This window comes from Lepisosteus oculatus, chromosome 8 (assembly GCF_040954835.1).
Source record: "Lepisosteus oculatus isolate fLepOcu1 chromosome 8, fLepOcu1.hap2, whole genome shotgun sequence".
Taxonomy (NCBI): domain Eukaryota; kingdom Metazoa; phylum Chordata; class Actinopteri; order Semionotiformes; family Lepisosteidae; genus Lepisosteus; species Lepisosteus oculatus.
Genome location: NC_090703.1, coordinates 4,671,755 through 4,694,149, shown reverse-complemented (window position 1 = coordinate 4,694,149; position 22,395 = coordinate 4,671,755). Strand labels below are relative to the sequence as shown.

General features: G+C 40.9%; 1 protein-coding gene across 1 annotated transcript; it reads right to left on the bottom strand.

The window, feature by feature from the left end:
• On the bottom strand, positions 1-1,959 carry sstr1a (somatostatin receptor 1a). The gene has a single exon (XM_006632151.3). It carries the CDS (start codon positions 1,446-1,448, stop codon positions 345-347), a length of 1,104 nt encoding a protein of 367 aa, XP_006632214.1. The 5' UTR covers positions 1,449-1,959; the 3' UTR covers positions 1-344.
• Positions 1,960-22,395: the final 20,436 nt, after the last annotated feature.

Here is a 22,395-nt window from a genome sequence, read left to right as displayed (position 1 = left end):
AACAGCTTTCAACGCCTGGGATACAGGTGCAATTTATTGATCTCTAGAAATTGTACAAGACTGTAACAGACCAACACAACTTTAACAAGAGCTCTGGTCTCCTCTGGGAACAACAACGAGAAAAAAGATGTTTTGTGTCTTTTAAAAGTTAGTGACATATCCACGCGGTTTATGTAAAATATAATGACACCAAAGCAACATCATATACGGAAAAGAAACTGCAATAGAAAAACACACAGTGGTCAAATTGACAGATTTGTTCATGACATTATAACAGTCCTATATCCTCCCCAAACTGACCCACCCCCTAACAACCAACTATTCATAATGTTGAGACCTGCTCATTATAGTGTCGTGGTCCTCGACGTGCAAGTCCCATTTCTGTAGGTGCTGTCTGACTCCATGTTATCCGGCTGGAAGTCATCAACACTGTACGCTCGGCTTTTCAGAGCCGTGGCATAGTAATCAATCGGCTCCTCCGCGGCATTGTCCATCCAGCGAAGGCACAAAATTCTTTGGAATGATCTTTTGAAATTGTCCGAGAGGAATCCGTAGAGAATGGGGTTAGCACAGCTGTTGGCGTAACCCAGTATCACGGAGAGCTGGCTGATCGTCGCGTTGTGCTGCTGGACGAAAACGTTCACCAGCTGGACAATGTAAAAGGGCATCCAGCAGATGACGAACACCGTCACCACCATCATGACCATGAGGGTGATCTTTCTTTCGGACTTTTTGCGCTGCTGCCAGCCCGCCTTTAGAGCTACCACTCTCATTTTCACTATGATGAGAATGTAGCACATGCAGATCGCAATGACAGGGAAAAGAAATCCCATTAGAAACGTATAGATCACAAATACCGCCATCCACTGACGCTGGGGCTGTGGCATCTGCATGTTACAAGCTACAGAACCGTCAGAATTGGGTGCTGTTGTTGAAAATATAATGATGGGTAAAATCACCATTATAGAGAATATCCAAACGCCTAAGTTGACCATCTTGGCTATAGTGGGTCTCCGGTATCTGGCAGCTTTGATCGGGTGCACCACCGCAATGTAGCGGTCAATGCTGAGGACAGTAAGGCAGTAAATGCTAGTAAACATGTTGATGGCATCTACACTGAGAACAAGCCGGCAGAGCAGCGAGCCGAAGGGCCAGTGATGAAGCAGGGAGGAAGTCACCAAAAAGGGCACACTCAGCATGAGTAACTCGTCTGCGATCGCCAAGTTAAGAATGTAGATGTTAGTAGCCGTCTTCATCTTGGCATATCTCAGGATCACATAAATAACCATAGAGTTTCCACAGAGCCCGACCAGACAAACCACGGAATAGATGAAGGAGATCAGAATCGCGCTGCCGTGAGACTCGCTGTGCGTCTCGTTGCCAGAGGAATTCATTAAATAATAGCCGTCCTCTATGCTCAGGTGCCTGGAGGAGTTGTTGGGTAGCATTTTCGGTGGAGTCCCGTTCGCCAGAAGCGAAATGAGGAGTGCCCGAGCGGTGCCTCTGCTCAAAGCGCGCCGCTCAGCATGTCAAGACGAAGCTCTGGCTCTCCTGCTCTGAACGGATCGGGCTGAGGCTGTTCAGAGTCTGCATGGTGTGCCTGCTCGCCTTCCCTTCCTGCCCTGCCGGGTGTGCTTCAGCACCAAGGATAGCTCCTCTCGGTTAGATACTCGAGTATTAATTGTTGTCCCTTTGCCGGTGAATGATTAATAGCCCAAACGTCAGCAGCTGCAAAATGACGTTGTCTGTACTAGCAGATACAGCACTGCGACCTGTAATAGACACCACTTTACATGCATCAGAAGAGGATGACTTCCACTTTTCTTTTCAGTTCTCAAAGTTTTTTATGCGTATTTTATGAAGGGCTTCCGATTGGTGTCTTAATAACCAAATCAATTATCGTTGTTTTGCTTAGGAGATTCATCATATTTCTGTCTTTAGAAATAATATTAATAAAAAATTAAACTGACACGCCTTAGATCACATAATACACACATCTTGACATTTCTCGACATGTTTGTTTTTTTGCGTTAAAAGCAGTCAGCATCTTTTTTTCCCCCGTATATTGAAGAAAATTCTAATATTATACACTACCAGAAACAATAAATCTTTCGAGATCATAGGCGTACAATAATGTTCTTGTGAAATCTGGTGAAGCTTTTTCTTGCATCTTTTGTGATTTAAATCTTCACAAACACAAGCGATGGCCATCAGTAGGCGGACTTGGCGGCTAGCGCTACAGTTTCACAGCTGTGAGGTCCTGCGCTCGATCAGGCGGGAGTCCTTGCTGTGTGGAGTTTGTGTGTTCATTTGGATTTTTTCCACATTTAATTGGTGTCTGTAAGTTGTCTTTGTGTTCAAAGCATGGTAAATTAAAAGTGTGCGATGCCCTAGTATGACCTTATTTAGAATATCGCAGTTTTTGCCAACCAAGTCTCAAAAAATTCACAGCTGCTTTGGAACCAATCCCGACAAGAATGACGAGATACGTTTAAATGAACGACCCAGACCGACAGGTAACAAGTAAAGAGAACTGTATGTTTTTAGTTTTGTACCGAGAAGAAAAAGCTGTTTAAAATACCGAAGAGCACAAAGTCAAGCCACTGAGGTTATCCACAACTGGCACTGAAATGTGAATCCGAGCGCACAAGGCAAATGGGAAAGTGCATTAAAAACCGAGCACAGGAGGCCCTTTTTCGCACAACATGCTTGTGGGAGTCTGGAACAAGCCACTCAGCCATGCTGTTGAAACTGTTACTCTGGCTTCCTTCAAGAGAAGGCTGGAGGAGAGTATCACATCCCTTCTCCACTAGCAACCAAATGAGCCTGAGGAGCCACATGGCTCTGCTGCTGTGTGTTTACAAGCACCCCGCAAAAAAGGGGGTGCTGCCTTCCAGGTGGAGGCTCCTCCTGCACCCCCTGTCTACCAGGTCGGGCTCTGGCCCACCCTGCTTGTGGCAGCTCTGGGTGCTTTTCCAGTAACACGGAACGCAGAAATGGAGAGGGGGCTGAAAACAGCCCCACATGTGCTGGTTCTGTGCTCATTCCATCCCACGGCTCTGGGGGTCTCCTGCCAGCCCCGGCCTTCAGCTCCAGACCGCATTTGGCAGAAGTTCCCAATGAGCCAAAGCAGGACGGCAGATGGAAATCTCTCCCTAATTGCTCACCATGTGTTCTGCCTACAGTTACTGAGTAACTCGGGCACCGTTGTAGTAGGTCCAGTACTGGGCAAGTGAGCGGACAAACATCACTAGAAATAATTAACCCCTGCCATTCAGCTGCCCCTTCTGGGAAATATTTCCCAGATGGATCATTTTAAAGCTTCTTGTTAAAACTGCAACTCGGGGGGCACAATGCTTAACTACATCGTAATCATTTGACAAAGATTCTCTTTATTCAGTGTACATCAAATATTGAAAATAAATATGTGAACAAATTGCACAGCAGTCCAAAGCAGTCTGATTCCGCCTTGGCTTTAGCATTCTATAAAACTTAATGAATGTCCGCTTTTGATTTTGTGTTACATGAAACTAATGAGTCCTTTCAGCCTTTACATTTCCATCTGTGTTCTGCTCAATTATCAGTGCACTCCAGCATTAAAACCTTCTGCATTGATTTAATTACGCATTTAAATAAAAAATCATTTCGTGCCATTCCAATAACAGCCAAAGCTGAAGAATTACACCATTCCTATAAATCATCTGCAAACTAAATTACCTGTGAATTGTGGAACCAAAATCGAACAAAAGGATTGGTTTCAACCCACGATCTGTAGTGTTCTGTTTCTCCAGTTGTTGGCAGATGCTTAAGGGGTGTTCACAAAGTATACCAACATCCAAGAATCAGATAGCTTTGCAAATATTTAAGTATTTAAGTACAGAAAATTTTGGCTTAACCCACTAAATAAAGAGGTAGCCTCCTGGCCATAGGATGAGGAGGCTTGACCCCCAAAAGGGAAACGAGTGAACCCCAAAAACATGAATGTACAAACAGAGTCAGAAGGAGTGTAGATGTACTGGATGGAAATGCAGATGTTACGATAGAAAGAAAAGATAGACAATTAAAGCTGTGGGGCGCTTGCTGACTGAGCCAGAGATAGGACGCTGGACAGACAAGGGGCTGAAGAGATGACATCAAGGGCCAAGAGCATGACCCAGGGCTGCTTAAGCCCCAAAAGAAACAATTGAACCCCAAAACCACCAGTGCAGAAATAGGTCAGAAGGAACACGGAGATACAGACTTTATATTAAAGCAGAAGGCAGGAATGAGAAGCTGGGATGCTTGGTGACTGAGCCTGGGTAAGACAGCAGGCAGACCCAGGGACAAGTGTCACGTCCAGTACACCTAGAGGGCGCCCTACTTCTGTCCTGTCCCTAGTTCCCTGTGATTATTCATGTCTTTCTGGTGTGTCTTGTGTAGCCTATTTACTTCCTGCCTCTGCTCTGCTCCTTGCTTAGGATTGACGTTTGGATGTCCTGAGACCCACCTAGCACCAGGTCACTCCTGTCCATGGTCTGAGGGTATAGGTTCCTATACGGCATTTCTCGAACCCTAACTGCGCATAGCAGGGTCATCTGCTGCATGGGCTGGGGGAGGTCTCCTGTAGCTCACATGGCTGGTGTCCAGTTGCATTACACCGGAGACCCGGGTTCGCACCCCAGGTGCTGCGAGATGGAACAGGCCATTCCTACCATTCCTACCGGTTCGTCCTTTCCAACATCCTTGACACCAAGGTGCTGTGTCTGGAGTAGCAAAGGCCAGGAGAGGGAATCCCGGGGCCGGACTGGGAGAGAGCAAACTGTAGGACGCCTGCTGGCTGAGCCGCAGGTAGGACGCCGAGGAGACCTGCCGCCGAGGAGATGGCATCAGGGGCATCAGGGGTAGTAGAGGCCAAGAGAGAGGAACCCAGGCCAGGGAACGGAAGCAGAAGAGAGCAGTGAAGAGCAAGCTGAGTTAAATGAACGGACGTGAAAGATGGGAGAAGGCGTGGCTTCAAATTCTAAAGAGCATGGTCCAGTTATAGATCAAAACTGTGCCGGGCTAATGCAGGACAAGCAGCGTATTTTCTCTTTTGTTTTCATTATCCTGCTTGTTGCCTGAAGCACAGTCCATGTACAGAATGAACGCCATAAAAATGTGAAGCAAATGCGGAAGGAGTGTGATGTAAGTAGTTTATGTTTTGATCTGTCTTAGTTTTGCTTCTCTGCATGTTGTGTGTCCATTTATAGAATGAATGCGACCCATGCAAGAAAAGTGTGTGAGGTGAATGTGAAACAAGCAGCATTTTTCATTCCTTCTCCTTTTTGTAGATGCAGATACACATTTCCTGCCAGTCCATGATTGTGATTTAAAACAGCTGGGTGATATAGGCCAGTCTGTTGTTAACCCTCCCAAACGTCAATGAAGAACGTTCATTTATACAGTAAAGGAGATAAGATATTTTAAGTTTATTTTTAAATTGTGATAATATAAACCAGGAATGTGTGAATTTGATGATTTCTTTTCTTGAAAAGCCTTTGACCACCTATTTAAACATTTTGGAAAGCCCAGTTTTATCTTCCCCCTATCAATGCATTTCAGCTATACCAGTAAGTCATTTAATACTTTTGTTTTATTGCTTCTTATCAGATCTTTAACGTGCCTTCACAGATAAACAGTCAGACCCTCAGTACATCCCACACTGAATTACCGAGACCTTTTTACTTTAGGTAAAATCTTGCATTGACTAGATGTCATATGAAGGTAAATGTCTTGCAATACACTGCATTTTACTGACAAGCTTTAACACTGTTACAAAGCACATCTGGCTCTGATAATAAGATAAAACTCCATATAGTGTCTTTAATGCCTTCACCGTGTTTGCAAAAAATCTTTCACAGCAAACTTGATTTCCATGTTTGTACTGTGAATGGGCGGTTGTGTTGTATTTTACTAACAAAGCTTTCAGTGCTTATGACAGGAAAGCCTTTTCAGACTGTCAGCAGCTTCACTTTGGCACATTGATTCTCACAGCCAGATGGAAAGTGCACATGATTTTTATTGTACCTCAAGTCCTGTAATGTTTGCAGCAAGAGTTTCTTTTTCCTCTATGGTGGTTCAGCAGGAGATAAACACCGAAGGAAGGTTAGGAGTGTGTTTGAAATTCACCTGGGATACCATGGTTACTGGATGTGGCTGGCGTAGGCAATGAGAGCAGAGCTTAGGCATGATCTGTGACTTCATGATAAGCTACTGTATATCTACGATTTCAAAATGTTATAACTTGTCCTTTTATGAAGGAGCTGGTTAACCTTGAAAATCATTTATAATTGTTACTTTTCAGCTCGATGCTAGGGTGATGATGATAATAATAATAATAATAATAATAATAATAATAATAGGGCAAGAGTGAAAGACAACAAGCTGTGTGCCTCTTGCTCATACCAGCACTTTTATTGAACTAGTTCCTAGTAATCCCTATGACTCTAGACAAACCTTTGTGTAAAACAGTGTGCCCTGTACGCGGGATTATACACATTATTCACACGGGATTCAGGAAACAAGAAATTTCATCTTCCAATCGCAGCCAATTGTCTTGAGCAAAGAACAGCACTATGGCAATTGCTACAGCATGCGAGCTCACTCTCCGTAAAATTGTTAAACACTACTCCAGCAACAACTATTTTTTCACTAGATTCCTTTTTGGGAGTATTTTAAAACATTTTATAGGTAAGTGAAAGAGATGGAGGAAATGATTAAACAACGTGAACACTGACTTTTAAAAATAAAATTGCACTTAGCATTTAAAGTAAACTCTGGATGACGTTTTAGTGCCCTCTAGTGGAGGCAATGGACTTCAGGAACTTGAGGAAATATTTTAGAATAAATTTTCGTTTAGTTATAATAATAATAATAATAATTCCTTACATTTATATAGCGCTTTTCTGGACGCTGGATAATGCAGTGGCAGCCAAAGTGCACAAGTACGCTCACCACACATCAGCTGTCAGTGGGGAGGAGAGTCATGAAGTAGTTCAGAGATGGGGGTTTACTAGGAGCCCATGATTGGTAAAGGCCAATGGGAAATTTGGCCAGGACGCCTGGGTTACACCTCTACTCTTTTTGAGAAAGACTCTGGGATTTTTAATAACCACAGAGAGTCAGGACCTTGGTTTTACATCTCATCCGAAGAACAGCGCCTTTTTACAGTTTAGTGTCCCCATTAGTGTGGGACCCACAATGACCACAAGGAGAGCGCCCCCTGCTGGCCCCACTTACACCTTTTCCAGCAACAACCTTAGCTTCTCCCAGGAGGTCTCCTATCCAGGTACTGACCAGGCTCACACCTGCTGAGCTTCAGTGGGCTGCCAGCTGTGAGTGGCAGGGAAATATAGCTGTTGAATGTTTAGTTGACTAGTTCATCCATAAAACCATCACAAAGCATTATCAAAAATTAAAATAATTATATTTTATAAAACCTTATTGCTCAGATTTATGTTTAACAGTTTATTTTGGATTTGATTTTTATTAAATGAATGGATAATGCTCCTATTTACTGTACCACAGAAAATACAGTATGTCATACTTTCCCATGGAAATCTTGAATAGTATAAATTTCAGGCTTTGTTCTTTAACCCAGTGGTGTGGTAACATCCATGAGCTCTTATTGTAGCAATTAGGTCATCATTAAACTTAGGACACACTCAGGATTGTTTTATTTTTCCTGTGCGAATGGAAAGGTGGGATATTCTTTCATTTCATTCATAATTAGTTTTTTTTTGTTTCTACTTAAGCATTCGTCATTGTGGAGTGAAATACTAAAAAACAATGGAGATTTCTTTGTGATGAACAATAAAACTTGATGGTAAACATTTCTGCCAAATGAAAATTTTGAAATTTATGGTATGCGGAAGAGAGGGGAAGAAGAAGAATTGTCTGTTAATTTGTAGAACTTCAAGCAAACACGAAGAAAAATGGTTGTGGTATCGGAAGAACTGTCCTGTGTGATAATACACAGTCTCCTCACCCTTGGAAGAGCAGGAGTTAAACAGTGCTTTTCTTATCGCTGTCAACCTGAGAAGTAGCTGAAATCAGGGAATTGTCTGTCTGTGATACATTTTGGTGTATCACAGTTTATCAGATCTCAGTAAAAAAAAAGCTTTAAAAAATAATAACATTTGCTGTGAACCCATTTGCTGTAGCACATTGGTAGCTACTTGGCCAGTGGCTGCATGGAGAGTCAGCCTGGTTATAGACAGTTATGTAGCATGTAGTCAAGCTCTGGCAGAAAGACTCCAGACAGTCGTGGACAACATAAAGTAAATCCCTATTGCTTCTTAATGATGCAGAATTGCTTGTTATGGTTAAGGCAACTCCAAACACTGCTCAAAACAAATGGCAACATCACAAGGAAATTGAACCTTACTGAAGGAAGTGTGAACTACCGTTTGACTCTGGTTGTCAAACGTCCTATCAGCTCAGGCGGAATAAGGCCATGCCCTGTCGAAAACATTGTGCTGACAATAAATCCTACTTTGATTCGTTGTTGGTTTATCCATGTTTTGAAGTACCAATGCAAGAACTGATGTTAAAGTGTTGTGGTTCGAAAGGATTCCTAAGCCATACTGTTGAAGACAAGATGCTTTTGATGCCTGACCACTTAGCTGCTAAAACCCAAACATGCTAGCTGGGCAGAATGGCCTCCTCTTGTCTGACAGTGTTTGAACTGTAGACGTGTGATGATCATGTGAAGAAACCCACAGGTACTGAATTGACCTCATTTAGCTCTTGCAAAATTCGTGCCTTTGGATTTACAGATTCTGCAAACTGCTCTTTTACCACCCTTTCCCTCTGAGGTGCCTCTTTTAGAATCATTGACTGTCTATCATTACAGAATACCAGTAAGAATAAGTGTGTTCTGCAGGTTTTAAAGACCATCTGCTATAATTGAGATGAAGTGCGAGCAATTCAAATAAAAGATTGTTTTACATTTTGAAACTGTGGTCTTTCCTCTTGAATTTGATTAATACGGTCTGTTTCATTTTAGTAGAAATTCATTTTTCATGGGCTGTCAACAGCTCTTCTAGGATACTGAACACTGAGGTTGCTTATCTTGTGAAGGGGGCTATCCAACAGAATTCCGGTTTTCATTTCCAGATGTGCTTGCTTTTTCTTACATGAAAGTGAAAGAGCAAACAGTCATGTCTACTGGATACCATTTTTTGTGTGTTCTTTCTGGAAACAGGAAGGCACTTTGCTCCAGTAAATGCACTGCTGAGTGAATGGATCCCAGACATCATTGTAAGCCATATCTGGTTCAATAAAAAAAGACTACCCATTTCATGTTTCTAAACCTCTAATCTCTTCCTGGAGAGCCGGTTGCTTTGGCATTACAACAATAGATTCATTTTGCATTTGCAATGCATTCATGCCTTCACACACTCTGCGTCTATATTACTGTTCGTGCCAGCCGAGCTTCATATGCACCAGCATAAAAAAAGATATTCAATTAGGGCCTGAACAAAGATGTAGCATTTCACTAGCTTTAGACACTTGACAATAAATTCTCGAGTACATCTGAAAGTGTCACCTCCGTACAGATTGATAAATATCTATGTTGCTTAAGCTCATAAAATGTAGAAAAGGCTCAAGCTGCTAACTAAGGAAGTCTTAATTCTCCCCTTGTGTTGGTGTTATTATTATTGACCAATACAGGAGTCTATATACTTAGCATCTTTGTCACCTTCTATTTTACCTGACATTGCCACCATCATAGCAATTACAATATATAAACAAGGTCAGAATCTATTATCTAAGCACCTGTGAAATTCTTAAGTCAAGGCATAACGAAGACTAGTTCTTTATTGTTAGACAATGATAAAAACAGTGCCTTATAAAGCCAACTGTCAGGAATTCTATATGCATTAGACTCATGTTATGATTGTTATGCAGGATTATTCCCTGCTTTATGATAATTATGTTTCATTAGTCGCCTTTTTCTTTGTTGTCGCAATAGCACAAGATAACTAATTTGACTGAATTTGACGGCAACATCCTCAAAAGCTTTTGAAGTGTCCATTTATGCATCCATTATCTCATAACGTCCATCAATTACCAAATCTAGTCCTCGATGTTCATTTCCTTTTGATCAGGACATCTCAGTGAAGAGAACTGATGAAGCAAGTATATATTTAATCTTGTGCCTGAGGGGAATATAGTAATGAGCCAATAGTGCTGGTTGTGTAGTTGAGTACAGTATAAACATTGGCAGACTGGTACCTACAGTGCTCTAACCTTTACATGCGCAAAATGCTTTCCTAATCCAAAATTTACATTTTGTTTATCTAGACTTTCCTATTTCTGTTGCTTGAAGTTAAAGAGTGTATTATCTTTATAAGTGATGTCCTGGCTGTATCGAGCAATGGCTGATATTCTGTAGGAATAAAGTCATCATTGTTGCAAGACACTGAGATTTATTTGCTCAGTTGTGTATTTTTAGCACATTCTCTTCATCCCCTTTCATGTATGCCTGCATCCTTTGTTCCTCCTGTAATCCTGCCTGTTGCTGTACAAAAGGGAGAAGATGTTTCTATCTGAAAAGCGTCTGTTGTCAGGATGTGAGTTTAATTAAGTATTTGTGCTAAAGGTCTAGTAAATAAAGCATAAATCTCATTTGGATTCATGAAATAAAGCAACATTGAAATCCTATCTAAAAAGCTTTATATTACTTCAAGTTTATTTTCCTCATTTATTTTGGGGTAACAAAACCCTATTTACATGTTTAATTTTTTAACCTTCCTGAAACACATACAATTCATGGGAAAAAACTGAATGTCTAAAATCAGGTTAACTTTCTATTTTAGGATAACCAGTCTATTGCTAAATCCAGTACATAGGTAAGATCTCCATGCTTTCTTTAAATGTATAAACATCCCTCTAAGAGTTCTCACATATTCTTGGATTATTTTGTGGATTTTTATCAGGAAGCACGATTAATGATTAATGATTTAACATCCAGAAATATACAGTCACAGTGGCATTACTGTGCCAGTTTTGATGTACAGAATAATTAAAAATTCATTACTTTTCCTCAAACCTTCATGTACTTTAGGTATTTTATTTCTTTTCTTCCCAGACTTGAAAATCTTACTTTCCAGTCATGCACTAACATTTTTCTTCACTCTTCTCTACAGATGTGGTGACTTCTCAAGTACATATCTCGCATTTATGGAAGTAGCATTTCTGTTGCTAAGAAAAGCTAAGAATAGTATCATATGAATGCTGCAGAAACTGAACTTCATGATGAAGTGAAGAAGTGTCCTTTTAAGTTTATATTGTACGTGGGAGTCCAAGTTAATCACTAATAACAGAACTATTTCCTAGATACTTAACCACACAAAATGCTTCCTGTCAAGACATGGTTGCCTGCACTCAAACTCTAATTTTAAAACTAATTGAGTCCACAGGTGTGAAAATGTGCACCTGGTGCCCCTTGAGATGTCTTTCCTTCTCTAGACAATAAAGCTCCAGGGAATGCCGCAAGCATTATTAAAGCCAGAGAAAATGGGCACCCAGCCACATGCATCTACAAAAATGTTTTTAGGACTTCAAATCACTTACCTTGTCCACAGAGTTGTTCTTTAATTAGGCTGAAATGAGGAGTCTTTTACACTGAGGCATTGACTTGAATCAAATTGCTTTGCTTTCTAACTAGTTCAGTTATCAAGAAGTATTCCAATATAAATATTCTGACTTGCACTATACCTCTTTCTATGCCTTAACATATGACTTGTATGTTTAAGTGATGTTTTGGCATATATATTTACTTATATTTATATATTGGAATATACATTTGTTTAATTTATATTCAGCTTTTTTCAAAGCAGGTGTAAAATCTGCAATGTAAAATTTTCTTCCACTGCACAACATTATATTAACTTTCCCTAAACTTTATCAGCTCCTCCTCCCCCCAGCTGGTATCCCAAAAGAGAGCCTCAGGAATGCTGTGGTCTCTGGACAAATCCACATTAGTGTTATTGTTGATCAGTTAAACATTCACTCCTGAGTTAGCAAAGCTGCAAGAGACACAGGAATGCTGAAACCATATTATAAACAATAATTGCACAGGTTACGGTGCCCTCTTCTATCTGAAGTCCTGCAAAGGCTGAAAGTAAAAGCTCAAGTAAACAGTATTAAAAGCCATACCAGTCAGGTGTTTCTGCTACATAATCCTCTTCCTAAATGAACTTTCTAAAAGAAATGTTGTTATATGCTTTGAATATGAATGCAATCTTCTGAATATTGAAGAATTAACTGTGTATGAGCAGCATTTGCGAGCATTTTCTTTTAGTTTTTTACTTCCTTAAAATTAAAGACAATCACGTGTTGATTCATCTCCTTATCAAAATGTCTGACAATTCAATGCTGTATATACTGTGCCTATTTAACTGAAGCATGAAGAGCATGATTTATTATACACATCTCATTCGGCTTCATACACAAAGTCTTGCAAACGTGTTCACTCCCTTCCTATTTTGTTGAATGACAAATGACATTGAGACCGTGTATAGACACGAAAATTTCGTGAATGCCCTGAATGCTCAAACTAATAACTTTTACAAGTGAAGATAGTTAAATGTCCACCAAACTATAAGAAGGAACAAAAACTAAAAATTGCATTTTTAATTTTTAATTTTAATTCAACAAATGGGAACATAATTGGAAGATGGTGAATACTTTTGCAAGGCCCCATATACTGTATATAAAGATATATTTCATGGTAGATGTACATCCATTCACCAAACCATGCGTATAAACTACAAAGTAAATTCACATGGTAAAGAAGTATAAATTGTCATTAGTATTATGTTGTGCAGTCATAAATATGTCAACGATATCTGTAATAAAAAAGGACAAAAAGGCGAAGACAATCAAGCCAACTTTTCTACTGCTGGTGTACAGACAGCTCCTGAAAAGATTTATGTGACTGCAAGAACTACTGTGCATTGGAGCTCAGAATGAAGAAAAATCTCTTCTCTTGATTGCTTGGAGCCTGACAACAAACAAGGAAGGATATACAGTGCATACTTAAGGTACAGGGCACAGAGCAGGAAAAAACATTGTGTGTGATTATCGCTTCAGCTTGTTAACAGTTCAACGTTTCCACATGCTAGTCTTCATTCCTATAGCAGTCTCTGTGTTCTCTGTGTTTCTGTGCCCAGTCGCCCGTGTTTGATTAGTTTTTGTTCCTGCAGTATTATTGTGTTCCGTGAAATCGCAGGTAACAGGAGTCCCATTGACCCAGGAGGCGCTCTCTGAAAGCGCCTCATATCATACACTGCTGATATGACAACAAAAGAGATTTAAATAGTAATAGCGCCGCACTCTTCTGTAAAAGATCAGTGCAATGTTTTGGAATATTCATTGCAACCATGTGGTTTGTATACCATTGTGTTATAGCAGAGCTCCTAGCTGGGAGTTTGTGCGGTGGCTTGTACTATATGTGCAAGTTTTAGTCATTAAGCAGACCTGCTGCAAGACGTATCACTTACTTCATGAATACATTCATAACTGCTACAGTGCTGTGAGTACTGTTTAACATCTTGAGCTTTAATTACTTTGAATGTAAGCTGGACAGATTTTCGCTGCTTCTGTCACAGATCTCTGAATAAGGTTTGACGGTTTGTCTATCTGCCAGTTGGACAAGGGATGAAAATGTGATGGAATGGGCCATGTCCTAACACAGGGACAAGAACCAGCACTGCTGGCAAGTGACACACTGGAAAATAGCCTGCCAGGCTAATAGACTTTAAACAGAGTTGATAAATAGAGAGATAGGCTTCATGATCATATTACCTGAGGGGCTCCATTCTTGCACACTCCTCCAACCCACATGCTCATATCACAAGTGTACATGGAAAGTGAAAGAAAAGAAAGTGGCTTCCACAGGTAACCGCTGGAATCCTGTGCTCTTATCCATCCATGATCTGAAAGAGCCTGCAGCCCAGCCCCCAGGCAAGGTGGTGCGGTTCCCTAGAGGAGACAACAGGCACGTGGACACACTCGCTCACTCACACACACTCACTCACTCATGCATGCACACACTCACTCGCTCACTCACTCACACATGCTCACTCACACTCACTCACACACACTCACGCATGCACACACCCACTCACTCACACACACTCATGCATGCACACACTCGTTTGCTCGCTCGCTCACTCACTCACACACACTCACTCACTCACAAACACTCACACACACTCGCTCACTCACACACACTCACTCACTCACACTCACTCACACTCACTTACACACACTCACTCATTCACTCGCACACACTCACTCACTCACACACGCTCACTCACACTCACTCACACACACTCACGCATGCACACACCCACTCACTCACACACACTCATGCATGCACACACTCGTTTGCTCGCTGGCTCACTCACTCACACACACTCACTCACTCACAAACACTCACACACACTCGCTCACTCACACACACTCACTCACACTCACTTACACACACACACTCACTCACTCGCACACACTCACTCACACTCGCTCACTCACTCACACACACTCTCACACTCACTCAAACACACACTCGCTCACTCACTCGCACACACTCACTCACACTCGCTCACACTCACACACACTCGCTCACTCACACACACTCACACACACTCGCTCACTCACTCACACACACACTCTCACTTACACTGTCACACTCACTCACACACACTCTCACTTACACTCACTCAAACACACTCACTCACACTCACTCACACACACTCATTCACACTCATGCATGCACACACACACACTCACTCACTCATACACACACGAATGCACACGCATACACACTCAATCATGCACACACACATGCTTACACACACTCACTCATACACACTCACACTTGCACACACACATGCTTACACACACTCACTCACACACACACAAATACAAACACTCACTCACACACAGCCTTGGAGGGAGGAAACTTAAGAGACCCCAAAGGTGTTTTTACAACTTCAATTCTAATGGTTTGGAAAGAAACTCCTCCTTTTTGTATAATGAAGCTCAAGTACTCTGTTTGTCCACATTGTCAGCTATAGTGCCGACAGTGGAGAGACCCACTCACAGTTGCAAGAGGGCTCCATTGTAGCCTTCTGAGAAGTGTACATCAAACACTCTGTTGTCAGTACGATGGAAACAAATAACTTTAGAAGTCTTATTATGAGCCTGACTGATTGGCAAATTTAACACTGCTTCATGAGGGTTTCTGGTCACAAAAGGGAGACAAAAGATCTAATATTAATTCTTAGGATTAGAATGAGGGCTTTGGTTTGTTACTCAAGCCATGTTGTCTTTATGCACTCTAATTAAGGAGCAATATTATGAGTCATGGCTTATTAATTAAAATGTGTTTTTAGTACTGGATGTATAAAAATAATGTCTTTGTTCCGTTGTATTATACTGTACTATGCTTTAAAGAAATGAAGTAGAACACGAATATGAATATTCAAGCTGAATATTGAATAGCTGAATATGACAAGAGAATACGAGTTGCAGGTTTTGTTACTTCTGTATGTACTGAGTTGTGATTATAACACTGTTCTCAGTAGATCACAATCCCTCAAAATCAGGAATAAAGGTAATGTCTGAGTTTTTAGTACATCTCATTTTATTTAAAGGTCAAAAGACCCCTGAAAACGAAAAGAGAAAATTCTCTGCCTATATGATATAGGATGTGTTAAGAGCCCCTCCTAAATGTAATGTAATGTAATTGCCTAGATACAGTCCCCAAGACTTAAATAACTCATGCAGACGCACAGATATACACTCACGAGATCCATAGGACAAATCTGTTTCTTCATAAAGGCATAGGCCCTGTAGCTTCAGGGTTTTATTCTAGAAGTCCTTTAGATACTTCTGCTAGAAGAAATACCAGGGGACAGAACTACTTTATAACCACAGTCCTGTCAAGTACTGACAGAGATGAAAAACTTTAGTCTTGTGTTGCTGTGCAGTGCAGAATCTTCAGATTCCATTTTTCACCCTGCATTTCAAATTTTTACATTTTGTTTGCATAGAATGTATTAAATGATAAGCACCAAAACTGTAAAGTTTTCAAAGCCAGTTTGATCTCTTGGAACTGCACTCCCAGAAGTCAGTTTTAAAACTCAAGTATTTAACCATTATTTCAGTATTCGGTCAAATGAAAGCACTGAATAGAAAGTTTAAGCTAAAGGAACATCAAAGTGTTTCATTTCTTGAACTATAATTTTTAAGAATTCTTCGTTCTCCCTTGCTAAATATTTATCATGGTATACCAAGTGCAGGAAGGTGTTGGTGTAAAGTGTAATAATGACTGTAAGAAACAAAGACAAAGTCAGTGGGTAAAACAGTGCAATTGCACAAAGAGGAAGCTGCTGCTCTGCCTTAACAAAATGCAAAAAGTGTCTCCTTGATGTCTCTGCCACCCCTTCACACCCAACCTGTCTGTCCTCAGACCTGTCCACCTCTGAAGCAGTCTGGGTAGCTGTAAGATGGCCACACATCCATCACTGAACTGCCTACTGTGCATGGGAGATCATCTTTCTAATACTGTACTTTGTGTTCTATTTTTCTAAACCGTGATAACTTAATGTATCTTTTAGCAACCCTTTCATTACCTCTTTGTCTGGAAGTTATTGTTTCCATGGGGAAATTAATTGCTTTATTTATACCTGCAGTGTAAGAATGCAGGAAAAAAAGCTATTGAATCAGCGAGGCTAAGCAAGTCTAAATATAGAGCTGTGGCCTTCTACAGTATGTGACAACAGCTATTTGCTTCTGTGAAGACTTTGCTTTTTTATGGCTGGTGTAATGAAAATGTATTTGCGCTTGTCAGTAGATAACACCTGTCAAATCTGGTCCAGGCAGAGCGGCGTTGTGGACACAAGTGGAATTGTCCATAAAAAGAATTAACGATATTAATATCATTTTAAATGATTGTAATAAAATTACATTTAGAATTGTATTTAGAAGCTGAGATCCTTCTAAATACATACAGACGCTCTCTATTCTATCCGACAAAACCCCCAAAAAACTCAACATGGGAGTGGAGAAGATAACAGACAAATACACTCTGAGATACAGCCACTGTGAGGCAGTTTGACTTGCTCGTAATGAAAAAAGAAAGCATAGCTTGTTCCAGCTGGAGGACAGACACAGTTGTCAGTGATGGAACTGGGCCGACAGCCCCCCAACAGTAACTGATACGAACCCACGGTCAGACTGTGTATATTCAGTAGCTCAGTGCCCTCCTCATTACAGAACTGATCTTGCAATCCTGGAAAACAGGGTTTTTCACTCTTCAGCTCAGGCATGACACCACTGTAAAATCCGTAATTACCGGAGTCCTGAATGGAAAGTCGATTGGATTTTCTTTGCCTTCTCTCGTGGTTTGAATTTGACGGGTAATTGTCAGTGAGCTCACTCTGCAGCCTGGGCACTGTGCCACTCAGCTGACAGAGCCTTGGCTTGAAATGGAGCCTCATTAGACTAATTCCTGCACACATTTCACTCCACCTCTCCTTGTCTGCTGCTCCTAGCCTGTGCTAAGTGTCAGCACCGAGAGTATGCTCTAGTTTTACACACACAGAACAGCAACAGGAGAATAATTGTGCTCAGTTGTGCTTTTTATGTGTAGTAAATGGGGTCTGACAGTTTGTCTTCTTTCCAATAATAGGAGATAATGGAGTGAGGCTTCATGCAGATACATATTATGCAGTGGATATACACACATTTTTCATGTATTTTCTCTTCCATGTGAAATTATAATAATTCTTCCTGACATAGAAATGTCATACTTCATACTTCATGTTCAAGTGTCTATGTTCTTTATAGTCTAGGACAATATTTTTTTTTATTTTGACTTGAGCTGCTAATGTATAATATTCACTGTGTGTGGGCTGCTAATTTCTGTTTTGCAAGTTGAGCAGGTGTTATTATGCTTTTAGATAACAAAAAGCTTTTAATAGCATCCTGGAAGAACCATTTGTGACTTCTTCACTGTTCTATCTTGTAGCTTTAATTAAAACAGCTGTTTTATGTGGTGCTGATAATTTGTCTTCCATGAACTGTTTAACTATTTTAACTAGCTTGTGTGAGCTACTTAGTAATATACAATATGTAGCAACCATGGAAATGAGGACTGATCAACCTTTCATTATAATCAGATTCTGTATTGAAAGCAAAGCAGCTCAGTAGAAAAGGAATTAGATGATTAACTTGTTTTCTGTAGGCTCATGCTGCAGTTGTGGGGTGGTCAGGCCCTGAGTCTGCATACAGCTGCTCCACAGGCAGACACATAGAAGTAAAAATTGACAAAATGCCTTAAAGCATAAAAAAGGGCATTTTATAGGTGCTACGCAATATGGCTTTCTTGTTATGTGTTTTCATATATTTATGAATTGGTTCCTAAGATTCTTTAAGTTAAGAGATAGCCTGGAGACACAATTGTTCGCTCTGCTGTCAATCAGCTATCGAGCTCTTGGCTCAATTTAGGGTTGGGGCATCTGTCTGGGTGGAGATTTCATGTTCACCTCATCTTTCTCTGATGTGGCTGAGCATACTGGTTTCCTCCCATCTCCCACGGGCTTGTACAGTGCGTTAGAGATGAACGGCTAATCTACACTGTCCCTTTCCAGGTGGCTTCAAGCAGATCCGGGTATCCAGTGATTAACTGTCATATTCTCATCTTGCAATAAAGCTGACATTAAAGGAGCAGCATGAGGATGTCCGCTGTCCTGACAGAACGTGGTCACATCAGGACGACCCTGCAGGAAGGGCACCAGGTGAGGTCCCAGGCCTGTGGAGTCAGGCAGCCATCACTCCCTACAAGTGGAGTTTTGTACCAACCAGACACACCTGCCCAAACCGTCACGCTCAAGACTTGTGGTCTTCCAGATCCAGGCCCTTCATTGACTGTTTGCCAATCCAGTTAGAACTACAGTAGCTGCATATGAACACCCCAAACAGCCAGTGAGAGTGGGCTAACATAGTTCACCTGCCAACATACTGGTGACACAAAAGGCAAAGTGTGCATTTATGAACCATTTAGTTATTTTCACGATGTCTAAAACACTGTGGCAGGCGTCATAAATATTCAAAGAGAACAAAAATTAAATGGATAAATCAAAAAAGTAATAAAAGTAATAAGAACATTAGAAAGGGTGCAAATAGGGGGAGGCCATTCAGCTCATGTACCGCATTTTGTCGATTATAGATGCTTCAAAAGCGTGTGATTAGAAAACGTCTGTTTTCATCAGACCTCTTCTGTGTTTGCCAGCATGCATATGAAACGATGACACATGTCAGCCCAGAAATCTTGATCCCATTCCATTGCAGAACCGAGAGGAACAGCCACTCCTCTTGACAAAGTCGAACTGTTTCTCACTTCTGGAAACAAACCAGCAGTCTGTAGGAGACGCTCCGTATGCCACATGTCAAAGCTCTTCACACCCAAGGTTTTTCATGCTCATTCAAGCAGTTAGAATTATTGTGAAGGAAATGTGATAATTAAAAAAAGGTCTTTGAGACAAAAATAGAACGTTATCACTAGGCATAAGCTTGCATTCTGTGTGCTTACTTAACATCTGAGTTGTTTTTATATTTTATATTCTAATGTGCATGACAAATACATTTTTTGAATGAGCTATTGCACATGTGAATTCTGCAAAACAAGAGGATGTGGCAATCTGCATGCCAGTTTGTTAATACACAGCTTTTTGCTCAGTAGCAAATGGGCAATTTTCATGTGATGCTGTACAATCGCCGCTTGGTAGCCTTTCACAGAATTGTATTAGATTTGAGATCCAAAAGCCACTTAACCTTGCATCTCTATAAAATGCTTGCATCACAGAAATAAGACTTCAGACCATTTTTCACAACAGCTTCAAGTGAAGGATTATAAAAAAAACATACTTCTTCATTTTAGTTTGATCAATGCAGTAGAAATGATTTGCAACTTTTCAAGTATCTCAAGAATGCTGTCTAAATGCTGCATGTTTTATGTAGATGTCAAATACTTCAAGGATAAAAAAAAGTGCTTTTTATGTCTATTGACAAAAAGAGGCTAAAGGATTAATTTTAAAAGAGCAGTGTTAATGTATTTAACTGGAAGTTAATGAAGGTCAGGACTATATAATGTACATCGTCTAAGGCCGTGTCCCGATTGTCACACTAAACCCTAAACACCAAACGTGGACTTCAAGTGCTCGAGTATCTGAGGTGTATCATTACTCTTTGTGTTACTCGGCTCAGGGGCAAAATGCCTTTTGTTCATTATGCTGCTTTTTCAGTAGCTGAGTACATGTCGGAAGATACTGGACTGAACTGAATTGAATTTCATCTCGTCCATCCTTACAGAAGTAGTGACGCACCGTATTCATTCACGTTGAACGGGCGAAGTAAATCAAGGAAAATGCTGCAAAACCAGTCTGTTTGTTCAAAGCTTTGTACCACAAAATACATTTCAAATCGTCTGCCCTAGTGTAACAGAGTAAAGTTGTGGCCACTGAATTACTGGAGAGTTTATAAGTAGTTCGTTTGCGCAGGAATACATCCCTTGCAGGGCGGGAACGGTACCACTGTAGGTTTTGCGGTGGGGGTGGGAAGGAAATATAATTTATATTAATTAGTGTACCATACGTTAACTTTTTTTTCGGTTGGGTGTTAATTTTAATATCATTATTAGTGAAAAAATAGTTTTTTTTATTATTTAGCCCACAGCAGAAACTGGACATGCCGCCAAATTAGTGGTACGTGCGGGAAAAGTTGTTAAAAGAGCCCGTTTCCCGCTGCTCTGTCTCTGTCCCGCCTGGGAGCGCTCTGCTGGTGAGACCGCCGTGTTTCTTGTGCGCTGGTATTTGTTGCATATATCCGTTATCATTTAGTATTTTGGTTTAAAATAAGATTGTGAAGTGGGGGTTGTAAGAATCCGAGACGGGAGTGGTAATTTGTTTGTTTTTCAAATAAGGTTTGTTATATGCGAAATATTCGTTCTATAAATTTCGTTTATTTTTGTGTGGTTCTTTAGGTCGACCCCTGTCAGACAAACCGGGCTGTACTGTTATTTATAGCCCTTCTGCTGGTCTGGGTCACCTACTCAATTCCCCAACACAACGCAGGGGAAGGGCAGTAGTTGTGGCGAATCTGCCCACGCTACACCAGTACAACCATTACAGTAGGAAGCACGTAACGCGTTAATTCACGTTCAAAATAAACTAAATGACGGTAAATTTGACAATACCTCAGAGCTCTGTACTTTGAAATACGTGTACTATTTAATCATCCGTGTGCAAAACCGCACCGCAGTTAAACGAATATTCGCCAGTCTAAAGGGGGCGAAGAAATAAAAGCCCTACCCAGAATACATACAGTATGAATTTGAAGTAACCCAATGAAAATGAGTTTTTATGTTTAATGTGAGTTTTTCAAACTAAAACGTTTTACTAACACGTGAATATTTTACACGCCATGGGAACTCCTCTCCGCTTTGATGCCGCTACAAGACGAAACGTCACCTGTCCGCTGGGCACTGGGCGCGATTCCCTTACCGGGGCGCATGGGGGCGCCCCTGAGCAAGGGTGCATACTGGGGAAACGGCCTACGTAATCGTGCTCCCCAGAACAGTAGCTCACTGCATTATTTAGATTTCTCATTGTTTCTCTAAATGTATTGCCTGCGTATAATGAGGTTTGCCGTGTGCTCAATGAAGCTGGTACGTTGCAGTATAAAATAAGTCATATAGAAGAAATACCAGCATATAGCTCAATCAGTGTCTGCTGTACTGTTTGCATTAATCCATGTAATTGTGTGTTAAGATGCCCAATGTGTTTGCTCTGCAAACATGCTGGACGTACTGGTTTCTGTGTGTCCACAGCAGGTGCAGCACATACGTTTGCAGCATTTAGCCTCTCCTTGACTGTCACACTCATGGCTGGTGGGTCAGGGAACACTGCAGGTGAAAAGGCAGATCAGCCTTTATTCGTTATTGACCTTTTGTTTATATGTGTTCTGTCATGTGCAATAAAAGCTTCTATTTGTATAATATCCAAGTTTACTATCCTGTAGGACATTGACAATTGTTAACTTCAAATTGCGAATTTCAAACCTACAGCTTTTGACTTGTAAAAGGGATTTAGTCCGCATTTCACACCGCATTTCTCGTGTGCACAGATGGCTTCAATCTCACCTTGAGATTTTCATCACGCAATGCTGGCATTTGAAAGGAAGCCAGATCGATTTGCCAGGTGTTTTTTGTTTCTCCAAATGCTTACTTTGTGGAACTTCAGTGCTTTTTTTCACCCCTTGTACCCAGAAGGGCAAATAAAATGAAGACAAGTTGTAACTGTT